This window comes from Gracilinanus agilis, chromosome 3 (assembly GCF_016433145.1).
Source record: "Gracilinanus agilis isolate LMUSP501 chromosome 3, AgileGrace, whole genome shotgun sequence".
In the NCBI taxonomy this organism is placed as follows: domain Eukaryota; kingdom Metazoa; phylum Chordata; class Mammalia; order Didelphimorphia; family Didelphidae; genus Gracilinanus; species Gracilinanus agilis.
This window is the reverse complement of record NC_058132.1, coordinates 196,706,964-196,720,143: the sequence shown is the minus strand read 5'-3', so window position 1 is coordinate 196,720,143 and position 13,180 is coordinate 196,706,964. Positions and strand designations below refer to the sequence as shown.

General features: G+C 41.9%; 1 protein-coding gene across 1 annotated transcript; it reads right to left on the bottom strand.

The window, feature by feature from the left end:
• Positions 1 to 872: 872 nt before the first annotated feature.
• On the bottom strand, positions 873 to 12,838 carry HTR3A (5-hydroxytryptamine receptor 3A). Its single transcript, XM_044666330.1, has 9 exons — positions 12,772 to 12,838; positions 9,235 to 9,401; positions 8,495 to 8,539; positions 7,155 to 7,264; positions 4,773 to 4,942; positions 3,417 to 3,577; positions 2,666 to 2,876; positions 2,303 to 2,539; positions 873 to 1,171 (listed from the first exon to the last, which is right to left on the bottom strand). Exons 1-9 carry the CDS (start codon positions 12,836 to 12,838, stop codon positions 873 to 875), a joined length of 1,467 nt encoding a protein of 488 aa, XP_044522265.1.
• Between the last annotated feature and the right edge of the window lie 342 nt (positions 12,839 to 13,180).

Here is a 13,180-nt window from a genome sequence, read left to right as displayed (position 1 = left end):
CACAGATAATCCCCAAACCTCATTTCAGCTAGTAGCTCTAAAGCCACTCAGCTTTTCACCAGAGAAGCTGAAAAAGAGTCAAATGGACAGGTTTACACTTTGTTTCCTTTTATTTCCTTTCCTTCTCTCTCTCTCTCCCATCTGATGAAGGCATTTTCGTTAAATGAAGTGGTCATAAGGTGAGAAGGAAGAGAGAACAGGAGCCTGGATAATCCATACCTTGAACCACATTAGTCCTTAGATAATAGGAAAGTGGTGGTAACTTGTGTTGTAAGCTTCTTGAGGCAGGTACTGGGTCTTATTTGATCTTTGTATCCCCAGAGCTTAGCATGATGCCTTGCTCACAGGATAGAAATCATAGAATATTAAAGCTGGAAAGGACCGTAGGGACCATCTAATCTGAATTCCTTGTTTTACAGATGTAGAAATTGAAATTCAGAAAAGTTAAATGATTTGCTCAATGTTCTCTTTTGTTCTGCAGGTCAAACCATGGCTCACATGTATATAGGAAAGAATGTGTAGTACAATCTCTCAGTATAACATAGAAAGCTTAGGTGTTTCATTTGTTAGCCAATAGTAGTATTTGTTATAATGACATTCTACTATAATAACCTTGTGCTGAAGGAGATCATAACCTACAGATCCCCAAATGCCAGAGCATATCCTAATTGATTGCTAGATAACTGCCAAGGTCCACTTTCCTACTGGGTGATGAACAAATTTATGTTGCATTGTTGTCCAAGACATCCAAAGAAATTCAACGTTGCATAACGGAAGAAGCTAGGAATGAAAATGTATATGTGTTTAACATATCCTGGAGTCTATAATCCTCCTATTCCCATCTCTACTTTCCTTCCCAGGTCTGGGTCAACTCATGCATACTGCCAGATGGACCACAGAGTCCCCAGTGTAATGCTATAAGCTAGCACTGCCAGCAAGTAGATTCTGAACAGTAGCACATCCAGCACAGAGCCCACCCTTAGCCAGTCCCGGGCAATATCCCGGCGCTCATCTTGCTTCTCCAGGAAATGCTTGATGGTTGCCAATTCCTGAAGTAACCCATGTACTACCAAGGAGTTCTCCTGGGATGGTGGAGAAGGGTTGTTCCTCTCTTCTGTGGTCTTCTCCAAGTCCTGAAGCCCTCCCAACCTGCTGCAATGATTTATGGTGGCTGAAAGAGGGGGAGAGAATTGGGGTTGGAGCAAGTACAATAATATATCAAATCCACACATTTGTACAGTTCTTTGTATTTTTCAAAGTACTTTCATGCATATCATTTCATTTGACCCTCACAATAATCCTATTAAGTGGGCTGGCAGGCATTATTAATTCCATAAGGAAATATAACCTCGAAAAGGTTAGAGTTGTCCAAATTTGCATAGGTAACTTAATTAGAGGTATAGCTATAACTAGGACCCAGATTTCCTGATTCCTAGTCCAATGCTTACTTGACTTCACCACCTGGGACTGAAGAGCCTAAAGGAAGGCAGTTTGTCAGCTGGTGAACAGAAAGACTAGATACGAAGGCAGCAGGACTAACTTGCAGTTATATGAGGACAGAGAATTCAAGTTAGCCCAAATCTTGCTTCATGGACATGGATTTCCCACCCTGACTTAGAAGTCAGGAAACCAGAGTTTCTGTCCCAGTCACACCAATGACTCACTAGATGATCTTGGGCAAGGCAGGTATCCTCTCTGAGTCTCAATTTTTTCATTTAAGTAAGAACATTTGAGTTCCCCTTATCTCTCAGAGATGTTGAAACTCAAGGGGAAGATCTTTGATCTTTTTGTGGATAAGATGGTTTTAGAAACAACAGCTTCTTATCATCTGGGCAGAAGTGACCAAGCTATGGCTTGGTCACCAATGACAGTGCCCAGTTCTAATGGATATTTGTGCAAAGTCCTTTGATCTAGACAATAAACTGGTCTGATAGATATGAGAGCTTGAGTCCTTTTGTGCTTGGTCCTATGGGGTGTTCCCCACATCTTTTTCTATAACCCAGGTATGTGGAGGTCTCCAACAAAGGACAGAGGACCCAAATATATGCTTTCAGCCTTCAGTCTGTCTGCTCTTATTATTCTGAGGGCACAGTGGGCAAAAAAGTCCAACCTGAAGCCTTTCTATGGGCTCCTTGGTATGTTGGGATTCTCCAGAAACAATTCTATCCATTTTTCTACCTCTTCATTGTACTAGCCTTGATTCAGTTTAAAAAAAATGTCCTTTCTCATATAAATTAGAATGAAGGACTTGAGGGGAGATATTCTGAGCTTTATACAATTCCCAGTTTGTTTGTTTTTTTACCTGAGCATATGTCATTCTCAGTGGAATGAGAAAGGACTGTGGATCTTTGGAGGGCTGAGGGACTATGATGTGGCTGATCCTGAAGGCAGAGAAGAACTGCGGCTCGTTCTAATACCAGGTGCCGAAGCCAGGCAGGCACCGGGGGTTGGAGTTCTTGCCTGTGCACCAGCCGTACAATGAAAATAGTCTCAGTCAGGCTGATCACCAGTAGGGCCATGCACACCACAAAATAGACACCTAGGCAACATCAGGAGGTTTGGGGGAGGGGGAGAAGAAATATGTGAGGTCATGAGCAGTCATCTCTCCCAGACTGAACCCTCTCTTTCCTCCCCTTTCCCACCAGTAATAGGGAATGGGTCATACCAATAAGTGGGGTGCCAATAGCTGTGGCTGGAAGTGTGTCAGACACAATAATAAGGAAGACAGAGTAGCCCAGGAGAAGAGTGATCTTGAAGGAGACCCTTTCACCGCTGTCTGGGGGCAGGTAGAATCCTACGATGTCCATGACCATGAGGAAAATGCTGGGCAACAGCAGGTTTACAGTGTAGAAAAGGGGCCGCCGCCGTATGACCACCTAGGAGCAGGGAAGATTGTCTGAGGGAAGCCAAAGATTGTCAAGGCCTTGGATTCCTATTAGTCTAGTCTTGCATGCTGATAAATACAACCTACCTCTTGTCCCTGTCTACCTAACAAATTTCACAGGTTAAAAAATGGGCAGATTACATATTCTAGTGACTGAGTATAGGTCAGTTGCTATTTGCAAGATTTTATTAGGATTTGGGAGAAAAGCAGAGAATCAATTAGAAAGGATTTTTAAATCTTTTTGGAAGCCTATTAGGCAAAAAAAAGTTATTCATATCATTTTTTCAATCTGCCTCATCTCCTGGGCCATTCCTGCCCATTTCTTTGAACTTTTCCTGGCTGTCTAGGGAACTTCCTGGAGCTTTTTGGGAGTGGTCACACTTTGCTTGAAATTTAAACTAACTCCCCCCCACACACACACCCTTGTATCTTCCTAAAGTACTGAAATTGTGAAGAAAAGTCTCTTCCCCCTGGGAGTGCCCTGGGGTCTGTTGTGCCAGGGTTTTCCCCACTCAGCCTTTGCCCTGCTCACATAGAACTTCATCTCTGCATAGCTGTCGCTGCCTTCGACACTAAACTCGTGGAACTGGGTCAGCACGTACAGAAGCTCCCACTCTCCCTGGTTCATGAAGACAGTCTTATCAAGCTTCACCTTTTCTGGTAACCGCCACAGGGTAATGTTGATGTCCCGGACTACAAAGTAGAAATAAGAAAAAGAGGGAGAAAGGGAGTTAACAAGACTAAGCAGGATGATGGTGAGGAGGTTTTGTCTTTTATTCCACCTCCCAACTTTTCTTATGACATAATCCATGATGCTTTTCATTGTAGCTAATCACATTCAATAGTTGGCTTAGTAGATGAAGAGCCAGGCCTGAAGACTGGAGGGTCTGGGTTCAAATTTGGCCTCAGATGCATCCTAGCTGGGGGACTGTGTGTAAATCACTTAAACCCAACTACCCTAGCCTTTACCATTCTTCTGCCTTGGAACAGATACTTAGTATCTATTCTAAAACAGAAAAAAGGTTTTAAAAAATTATTAAGTGCCTTCTATGTGTTTTCCTACTATTTTTAAGTGCTGAGTAAAGTTTCATTATCTTGACTTCTTATTCAGGGAGAAAAATCTAGGTTCCCTCCCCAATAAGAGTAAGAAAAGGAAAAGTACTCTTTAGCTAAACATGAAACTCCATATTGGCTTTCCCCCATGCCTAAGACTTACCTTCCTCATCTCTGCTTCCTAGATTCCCTGGCTTCCTTTGAATCTCAAGTGAAGTACTTTATTTTGGAAGAAGCTCTTCCAGAACCCCTTTAATGCTAATACCTTACCTCGACTGAATATCTCCAATATATATGTTTATAACTTGTTTATTTCATTGTTTGTGTGTTACTTCCTTCATCAGAACATGAATGCCTTGAAGGCAGGAATCATTTTTTTGCCTTTTCTCATTTCCCCTGAACTTAGCACAGCACCTATCATATAGTAGGAGTAAATGTTAGTTGACTGACTGACTTTGGGCAAAATATGCTATATATGTTTAATCTAAGGGAGAAACTAACCTTATAGTCAGCAGGTATCAGGTAGCAATCCATGAAAGTCTATATTAGTGATTTTCCCCAACCTACCTATGTTCTCTTTCAGTACTTTACAGAAAGAAAAATAAGAAAAGTCAACATTCTTCACTGCTAGAAAGATACATAGCATTACTGTTTCAAGCATATGGTCATACCTTTCTGCAAGGCTGGATTTGATATCTGAAAGATGTACAGTCTATAATGAATGGGGAATTGTGTTATTTGGGGTATGTTGAAAAGGAATCTTCTCTCTGTGATATCCATTTGACCAGGCCACCTTGGCCCTTGCCTCTTCCCAGTCTCAATCGTCCATACTCACTAGTGTGAAGCCAACTGGTGAAGGTCAATGAGCAGTTTTGCACGTCGAAGGGAAAGTTGTAGATATCCAGGCTACATGCAGTCACCACCTGGATGGGCTTGTAGTTCTGGACCTCTCCCTTGTGCCGGACGTATACATATGGGATGTTTGGAGATTTTCCTACATCCACACTGACCAGAGGAGAGGAGTTAGTGTTCAAAGAGGAGAGAATGCCTCCAAGACAACCTGGAATACCTACTCGATTGACTTTCAGAGATAATCTAAAGAAATCTAGAAAGTGGTAGGATAGTTGGAGAAACCTTTACTGGCTTAGTTCCCTCCCTCTTGCCTAAGCTCTTGGTGTTATCGTTGTTGTTTCCAGAGAAATTAAAGACAGTCCTCGAATATTCTACCCTTGTTTGTTATATGTCAACCTGGGCAGGCAGAATGCATCATTGTCTAAAGTGACCTTTGTTAGGAGGAAATTAGAAAATTATATATTTAATGGAGGATAACACTCGGGCTGTCTCTAAAGAGCTGAGATTTCCAACCATGGAATGAAGGGAAGAAAACTGTTTTCCTTCAGGACTCTGGTCAAGACTGAGACAGGGAGAGGGCTGCTTTTATCTGTCCCTGTGGAAAGCCCAAGGAGTGTGGATTTCACAGGAAAGTAAATCCAGGAAAGTTAAATCAAGGAGCTTGTCTCAGACTGGGATGTCCACCACCCCAGTTAGATCTTCTTGCTCACTTGATCTTTCACTGACAGGTCTCCCTTCTCTGTGATAAATCCACACTCCTTGGGGTCTCCACAGGGATAGGTAAAAGCAGTCCTCTCCCTGTCTCAGTCTTGACCAGAGTCCTCAAGGAAAACAGTTTTCTCCCCTTCATTCCATGGTTTGAACTCTCAGCTCTTTAGAGACCGCCTGAATGTTATCCTACATTAAATATATAATTTTCTAATTTCCTCCTAACACCTTCCAGATCCATAGGACATAATGTCCTTTAAGGTGACTCCTCAGCTTATCATCCCCAGTAGCTTCCATCTTAACCCTATAGGGATTCAGAGCCCAGTATCTACTGTCACCAGTTTTATGGCCAGAGAGCAGTGTATGTGAATATACAAGGTCATCCACATCTAATCCTATCTCCAGCTCTGCCCAGAGTTCCCAGGTTCCATTTTCCCTGCTTTTTCCAGGGAAAAATTATCCCTGGAAGAGAGCTAGAGAAATCAGTGGTCAAAAAAAATCACTAAGAAATCTATAGTCCTGATCATTTTGAATATGCTCACCTCTTACCACCAGGAAAAGATCAGTATTATTCTAGATTTCCCATTTTTATCTTGGGAATAAAGAGGAAGGCTGAGAAGTTTGGGCTTCTTAACTTTCCACATCTATCCCTATACTACTAGATATCCAGAGAGAAAAGCTAGAAAAAAATGTTCATAGACATTATAGCCTGATCTCCTCTGAGGTAGGGGGAAGGAGCAAGATGATATGGAGTAATTAATTGCCTTCCTTTTTTTCTCTCTTGGAGGAGTGCCTTCCAATTAAAAAAACAAAACAAAATAAAACAAAACATTATTTTGTGTTTTGCATCTCTCTCAGACCTGTCTTTTCTAGAAGTCTAGACTGCCACTCCTTTTTTTTTTAAACCCTTGCCTTCCGTCTTGAAGTCAATACTGTGTATTGGCTCCAAGGCAGAAGAGTGGCAAGGGTAGGCAATGGGGGTCAAGTGACTTGCCCAGGGTCACACAGCTGGGAAGTGTCTGAGGCCAGATTTGAACCTAGGACCTCCTGTCTCTAGGCCTGGTTCTCAATCCACTGAGCTACCCAGCTGCCCCCTAGACTGCCACTCCTAAGGCAACCTGAATTAAGATGACCATGTTGAGAACTCAGTTTGGGGCTGTGCAGGTGGCTTGCTGTGCTTGTCTTACCTAAAGAAAGTACTGGAATGATTTGAGAGGCACAAGAACACTTGGTTCAATCTTTTTGACCCACCCAGGTATCTGAAATTTCTACTTTTAGAAAATCACTTCATTGGGTTAAAACTCTCCCCAACTCCTATTCCTTAAAATACTGATATTTTTAGGAGAGAAAACACTTCACTTTTACATCTAAAGGAGAAATAATATTTCTCACTGCCAAAAAAAGTCCCTAGCCTAAATTGGGCAAAGAATATCTGGTATGTTTGGGATGGGGGCAAAAGAATTATTTGAAAGATGAAATAATTACTACAAAGAGTAAGTGACACTATAGAAGATCAATATTAATTCTATAAATAAAGTTGACTAAGGGCTAGAATAGAATGACAAATTGTCATAGTTCTTAGAGCCAAAGTCAGTAGAAACTAGTGTCCTGTTCAGTACCTAGCCCCCAAACACAAGCCTTTAGAGCCAAGACTTACAATTCATTGATAAGGATGTCTGGGACCCAGATGTAGTCAGTGGGGATAGACAGCTGGGTGATGTTGTCAAAATCTTCAGGATTCCATTTGAGAAACTCATCAATCCAGTACTGAGGAAAGTGGGGAGAAAGCTTATGAGAGACAATCACCGGTAGCCCCTGCTACCACAAAATGGACCTGCTAACCACAGTCCTTCCTTATGTCTTTCCATTGACCTGGAAGAATGACTTAGCAACAAGGGTATGGAGTGCTCCTCCTTGGAATTAGCTATACAAGGATGGGATAAGAAACACTGGTTTTCATGCAAATTACTAAAAAAAATGAACTACTGCTGGCTGTTTTCTACCCCACCTTCAACTCCTTCCATAACCTAGCTTTAACTGGTAGTATTCTAATCTTTCTTATAAATAAAATAATGTGTGTGTGGTTTTTTCCCAGAGCCGAGAAGGTCCCTAGGCCAAAACTGAGTACAGAGTATCTGATGGGAAATGGGGGAGAAGAATGAGTTGAAAGGTGCCACTTCTAATACCCTAAAAGACATGCAAAAAGATTATTCAATGATCAGAACCAAGAATGTAACTCCACATTCCAATCCACATATAAACACTAGAGAGAAGATTGGGAAGAAATTGGAAAATTAAGCAATTATATACATCACAGAATTAGTCATGTCAGATTGGAGAATCTCAATCAAATTAGATGGTCTCTGATGTCTCTTCTAACTAACCTTGTAAATAATTGGATTTAGAATTATAATGAACCTTAGAGATCACTTGGTCTAGGCCTCTGATTTTTCTCAGATGAGGAAAATGTTCATATACCCAAGGACACACAACTATTAAGGAGCAGAGCTAATATTTGATCTTTGGACTCCCAAGTCCAATGTTGCCCTTTTCACTGAATCATGTTGCCTCTTTGCACAATGCCTAAGAGGGGCTCAGGAGTATATCATAAACTGAGAACTCACTCCTTGCCTTAGGTCCATTGCTCTCATTCTTTTCAGCCATTTGGTTCTCATTTTGTCCTTCATTTAACAATAATCCCACCTTTGGCCAGAAGGTGTGGGTCCTTAACCCCTAAGCAGAAACTAAATCTGCCAATCCAAGATCAGGGATATTCATATGCCCAATTTAGTTATGTGTAGGGAATAATTGAACTCAGAAACAGTCACCAATTCAAGGACTATGTGGACAATAAACATCTGGCTTAATGCACTTTATATTGCTGTATTCCTAAACATGGAGGTGGTAGGATATTTGAGTAAGGTGGAGACAAGGAACATCACTAAAAGCCAGAGCTCCCATCTTCAAGGAGCGAGGGTAAGGGGCTGATCTGCTCACCTGCCTGTACCAGATGTAGGTGGTCAACACTTGATTCTTTTCATCCTGTGAGATAAAGAGGAGACAAAAGATAAGCAGAGATTAACGGACAGTACCCCCCTATCCCAGGTGGGACCAAGAAGCCACTAGTCTATGGATATTCCCTCCATGTACATACAAACTCTAAAGAAAGAACTACATTCCACCAGGAAGATCCGAGGTTAGAGTGTCCAACTGCTAAGAAAACACAGAAGGTCAAGTGTCCCAGAAGAGTGGGTATTCTACTCCTTATTGACTACATTCTGTCTGGGTCTGCCCTTCACTAGAGGAACTGAAGAGAGATGGTTTCTGTGTGCCATTTGTGGGGTAGGGAAGGGACTATGGAAGCTGTTTTTCTGCCTCTTTCCACTGCCCAGACACTTCCCCTAGAGAATACACACAAGATTGAATCTTTACACATACCATAGCTTTTCAGTCTGCTATTGCACAACACTGTACCCCAACTCCATCATACTCTTGCCTTCTCTGCGTAGCACTATAACTTCTTTATCTCCACTGACCTATTGTTCATGATCGTGCCTCATCTTAAACACCATGCAACTGCCTGGAATGAACACTGCTTCAGAGACTTAACTTTGTTTCCCACCCCTACTCCTGGCCCCATTCATTGCCCCTGGCAGGTCTTCATGGTCCTCTCCTCATCTGGAAGGTTGAGCCCCTGTGCTCAGGACTATGGTGACCAGCTAGAGTTAGATGATTACCACGCTGAGGATGGCATAGATCATGACATCAATGGACACTGTGGTTGGCTTCCTCCAGTCCCGAACAGGCCGGACACTCTTCTTGTAATGGGTCAGGAGGTAGTCAGACAGCTGCAGCAGAGCTGGCTTGGTGTTGTTGAGTACTTTAGGGCCTTGCTTCCTTTTGGCTAGAAAGATGTTCAGGATACAGTAAATAACTAGATTTCTATCCTCTCTTCCCAGCTAATGAGGACTGTTTTAACTTGGTTCAACCCACTACCAATCCTACTTACTGCAACTTTAAGGGTTTCTGATTCCAGAATTCCAAGCTTCCTTCCATAAAATCCTATTTATTAGAATTATTCCTTTGAAACAAAATATCTTATTTCCAGAAGGTTCTGGTTAAAATGCAAATAAATACATTGCTTAGGAAGGACAAATCAATTTGATATCAGAACAGTAAGGGAATGATAATACAAGTCAGATAAATTTTGAAAGGAGAATGGATCAGGAATAAACAGTTTTCTATCACAGGACTTTGAATGAGATGGGTAAATTGGAAATAGCTCTACATAGGTGGGCTCTAAAACCTGTGCAACTGCATGAAGGTATTAGCTATCTTTCAGTGGAGGTAGTAAGTACTGACAGGGAAGGCTGGGGTGGGAGAGATACCAGAGGTTATCTGTTTCATGAAGCCACCTACGTGGAAGGCAAATTTCAGGATCTAAGGCAACTCTGTAGTACATTTCCTGAACCCCGGCCAGATCCATGGGAGAATCGGGTAGGAAGCATTTCTATGAAGATTTCTCTTCTTGGATTGTAAGTTCTTTGAGGGCAGGTATTATCGTTAGCCTTTCTTTGTAAGCTTTTAGTTCAGTGCCTGGCACATAGTAAACATTTAGTAAATACTTATCAACTGACTGACTAAAACTATAAAAGTGCAAAGGTCTGCCAAGGAATTGCCTAAAGAAAAACTTTAATTGAATATTCCCTAATGCCCAGCCCCTATGCATGACTCTGATGTCCCATCTGTCTCCTCAAGTTACCTCTAACAGAGTATGCCAACCGAAGACTCAGTTTGTCTTTCAGTCTTCCCAGGACCAAGAACATGGAGGCCTAAAGAGTGATAGGAATGGATTGCAAAACCAAATTGTTGTGTCTTAGTCTAATTTGTCCAGAATTCCCTATGTCACCCAATTTTCTCTCTTTGGCTCAAGTTCTCCTCTGGGTAATAGTCTTGCTGTGGGACTCTTAACAAGGATGAATGAAAGGCTTTATGCAGTGTTTTGATATCCTGGATCTTTCCCTCTAACAATTGCCACCAGTGTCCAGGGTTTGGTGGAGTGTTATAAAAAAACTTCTTTCTCTTATATGGGGTACAAAAAACCCCAAATGTTATATGTAATACTTCACAATAGTGGATCATGGTTGAACTGTCATTTGAAATAATTCTCCAAAGTCACTACTAATATGAGAAATGCAAGTTAAAGTCTCATCTCCTGGGAAGTTTTCCCTAACTCCTCTCCATCCCTACCCATAGTAGTCTCCTTGGGTCTTTTCATTTGTAGCAAAAGTATAGTATATAGCAAATCAAAACAACTCTCAGGTTTCACCTCATACCCAAAAAACCTGGAAAGATGGCAAAGGATGAGAACAGTCAATATTGGAAGTGTCGTAGGGACAGGCACACTAATAAATTATTGCTGCAATTATTAGTTTGTCTAATCATTCTGGAAATCAATTCCAAATAATGCTATGAAATATTATAAATATTATAAAATTATAATAATGCCCTTCATACTGTTAGGCATATACTTTAAGGAAATCAATGGTTTGTTGTTGTTTAAAAAAAAAAGAGAGAGATCCCTGAAGCACTTATAGCAGTACTCTTGGTAATAGCAAAAAATTAGAAATAATGTAGAATGGCCACTGATTGAGGAATAGCTAAGTAACTTATGACAATGTAATGAATATAATGTAATATTACCGCACTATTCGAAATGATGAATACAGAGAAATATGGAATGACATGTGAACTGTTGCAAAATAAAACATAAACAAAATTAGGAAGATAATATATACAATGACTACAACAATGTAAATAGAAATAACAAAACAATTGAAGCTGAATGCTGGGAAATTGTAATAACCAAGTGTTGCTCCAACAAGGAGATGAGAACGCACCTTCCTACTTCTTTAGAGAGGTGGAGGACCATGGGTGTGGAACACCTACATATAATGATGTGTTGGTTCGTTTTGCTGAACTTTTTGTTGTTGTTTTAAAAAATTTTTCTTATTATAAAGAATGGCTGGGGAGGGGCTCTTGGGAGTTATAGCTGGCATAAAAACATGGGATATCAACAGTTTGTAAGAATTCTAGAAGAAATAATACACCATGGCCCAGTACTGCACAGGGGCACCCCTCTGTGATATATTAAGTTTTACCAAATTGAACTTTCCCTCTTACTATGATTAGAAAGTGCTCTCCGATATACTATGCTTTACAAAGCAACTTGTGAAACCTGCTGCAAGTGGGGAGAGGGAGAATTGGACCCCCAGAGGTCATTCTATGCCTCCCTCTGCCCCTGTTGGATTTTCAGCCTTCTCAGAAGGAGGGGAAAGAGAAAAGAGAATTGAAATAAAGTCCTCCATCTTCTTAGATAAAACTAGGCAGAGCCCACCCAGTCTCTCTAAGCAAACCTATCAGAGAGAGAGCTGTTTTCTGATCAAATAATAATAAAATAATAACTTATTTACAGAATACTTTTCAGTTTACAAGGCAAAACAAATAGCCATATTAATAACTGCAATCATCACTTACCACATCTCATCCCCACCCTCACCCAGTGCTTCTGCAAATGATTTACAGATGGGAAGAAAATAATATTCATAACCTTTTGACAAGTGTCAGCTATTCAGCTGGCACATAATTAGCCAAATCTCAGGACTGAGTGGAAGGATGGGGTGGGATGGGAGGCATGTGGGGTGAACCATAGTTTAAAAAGGGGAAAGGCAAAGACGTTAGTCTGATTTAAACACCTCCTTCTCATTGGGAAGAAGGGAGGGAGACAATCTGGATCATATAAGTTCCAAAAACTTACATGGGATTTTGTAATTACATGTAATTGGTGAACAAAAAAAGTAATTAATTAATTAACCAACTTTTTAAAAAAGCACCCTCTCCTTAGCTTCAACTTTTCAAACTTTCTAGTTTTAAGAATGGAAATCCCCAAGTTACACTTATTAGCCACCCATCGAGATTGAGTGGTGTTGTGATAGTCCCTCTTCCCCGTCCTTCCTTCCCTGGACACAGCCATGAACCTCCCATCTTTCTCCTCTGGCTCTCTTTTTTCCTTTCTCTACCCCACACCCCCTTCTCCACTTCACCTTGCGAAGGACCAGTCTTTTTAGTCTAGAGGACTTATCCAAGTCCCTGCTCCCGCGACAGCCTTACAGCCAAGAGAGCAGCGGAGCGAGCGCGGGAGCATCTCCTAGTGGGTATCCCTCCAGAAGCCGACTCTGCGCCAGCCCACAGAACTTTCCCACGAGTTCCCTTACCTTCGCTTGGCCCCAAGAAAATCAGGAACAGCAGGGAGAGGAGCACCTGCCGGAGGGACAATGGCATGGCTGCGGTCCTGCTGGGACGTCTTTTCTCTTCGTGTCCCTTCAGGGCAAGCCCTCCCCCCAATCCGCCCCCAAGTCGTGTCCCAAGCCGGCCCCTGGCTGGTTCCGTTGGGTTCCCGCTTCCCACCCCGCTGCCCACCGGACCCCACGGTCCTGTACTCCCCTCCTCTCCTCTTTCCTCAGACACTTTAGAGAAAGCTCTGCAAGTTGCTGTAGCCCTGCGCTTCCCAGCCATAAGGGTTGAGAAGCCACTCTGTTAATCGTGCATCAGGTTTCAGGGCTGGAAAGAGAGGGAAGAGGGAGGAAGGGAGGGAGAGAGGGGGATGAGCGGAAAGCGAAGAGG

Excerpts from the sequence above, each read along its gene's own strand:
- HTR3A (XM_044666330.1), bottom strand. The coding sequence starts at position 12,838 with ATGCCATTGTCCCTCCGGCAGGTGCTCCTCTCCCTGCTGTTCCTGATT. Across the intron at positions 3,578-4,772 it reads CACCAGTTGGCTTCACACTA|TCCGGGACATCAACATTACC; the intron begins GTGAGTATGGAC and ends TCTACTTTGTAG. Across the intron at positions 2,540-2,665 it reads TATTGGCACCCCACTTATTG|GTGTCTATTTTGTGGTGTGC; the intron begins GTATGACCCATT and ends GATGTTGCCTAG.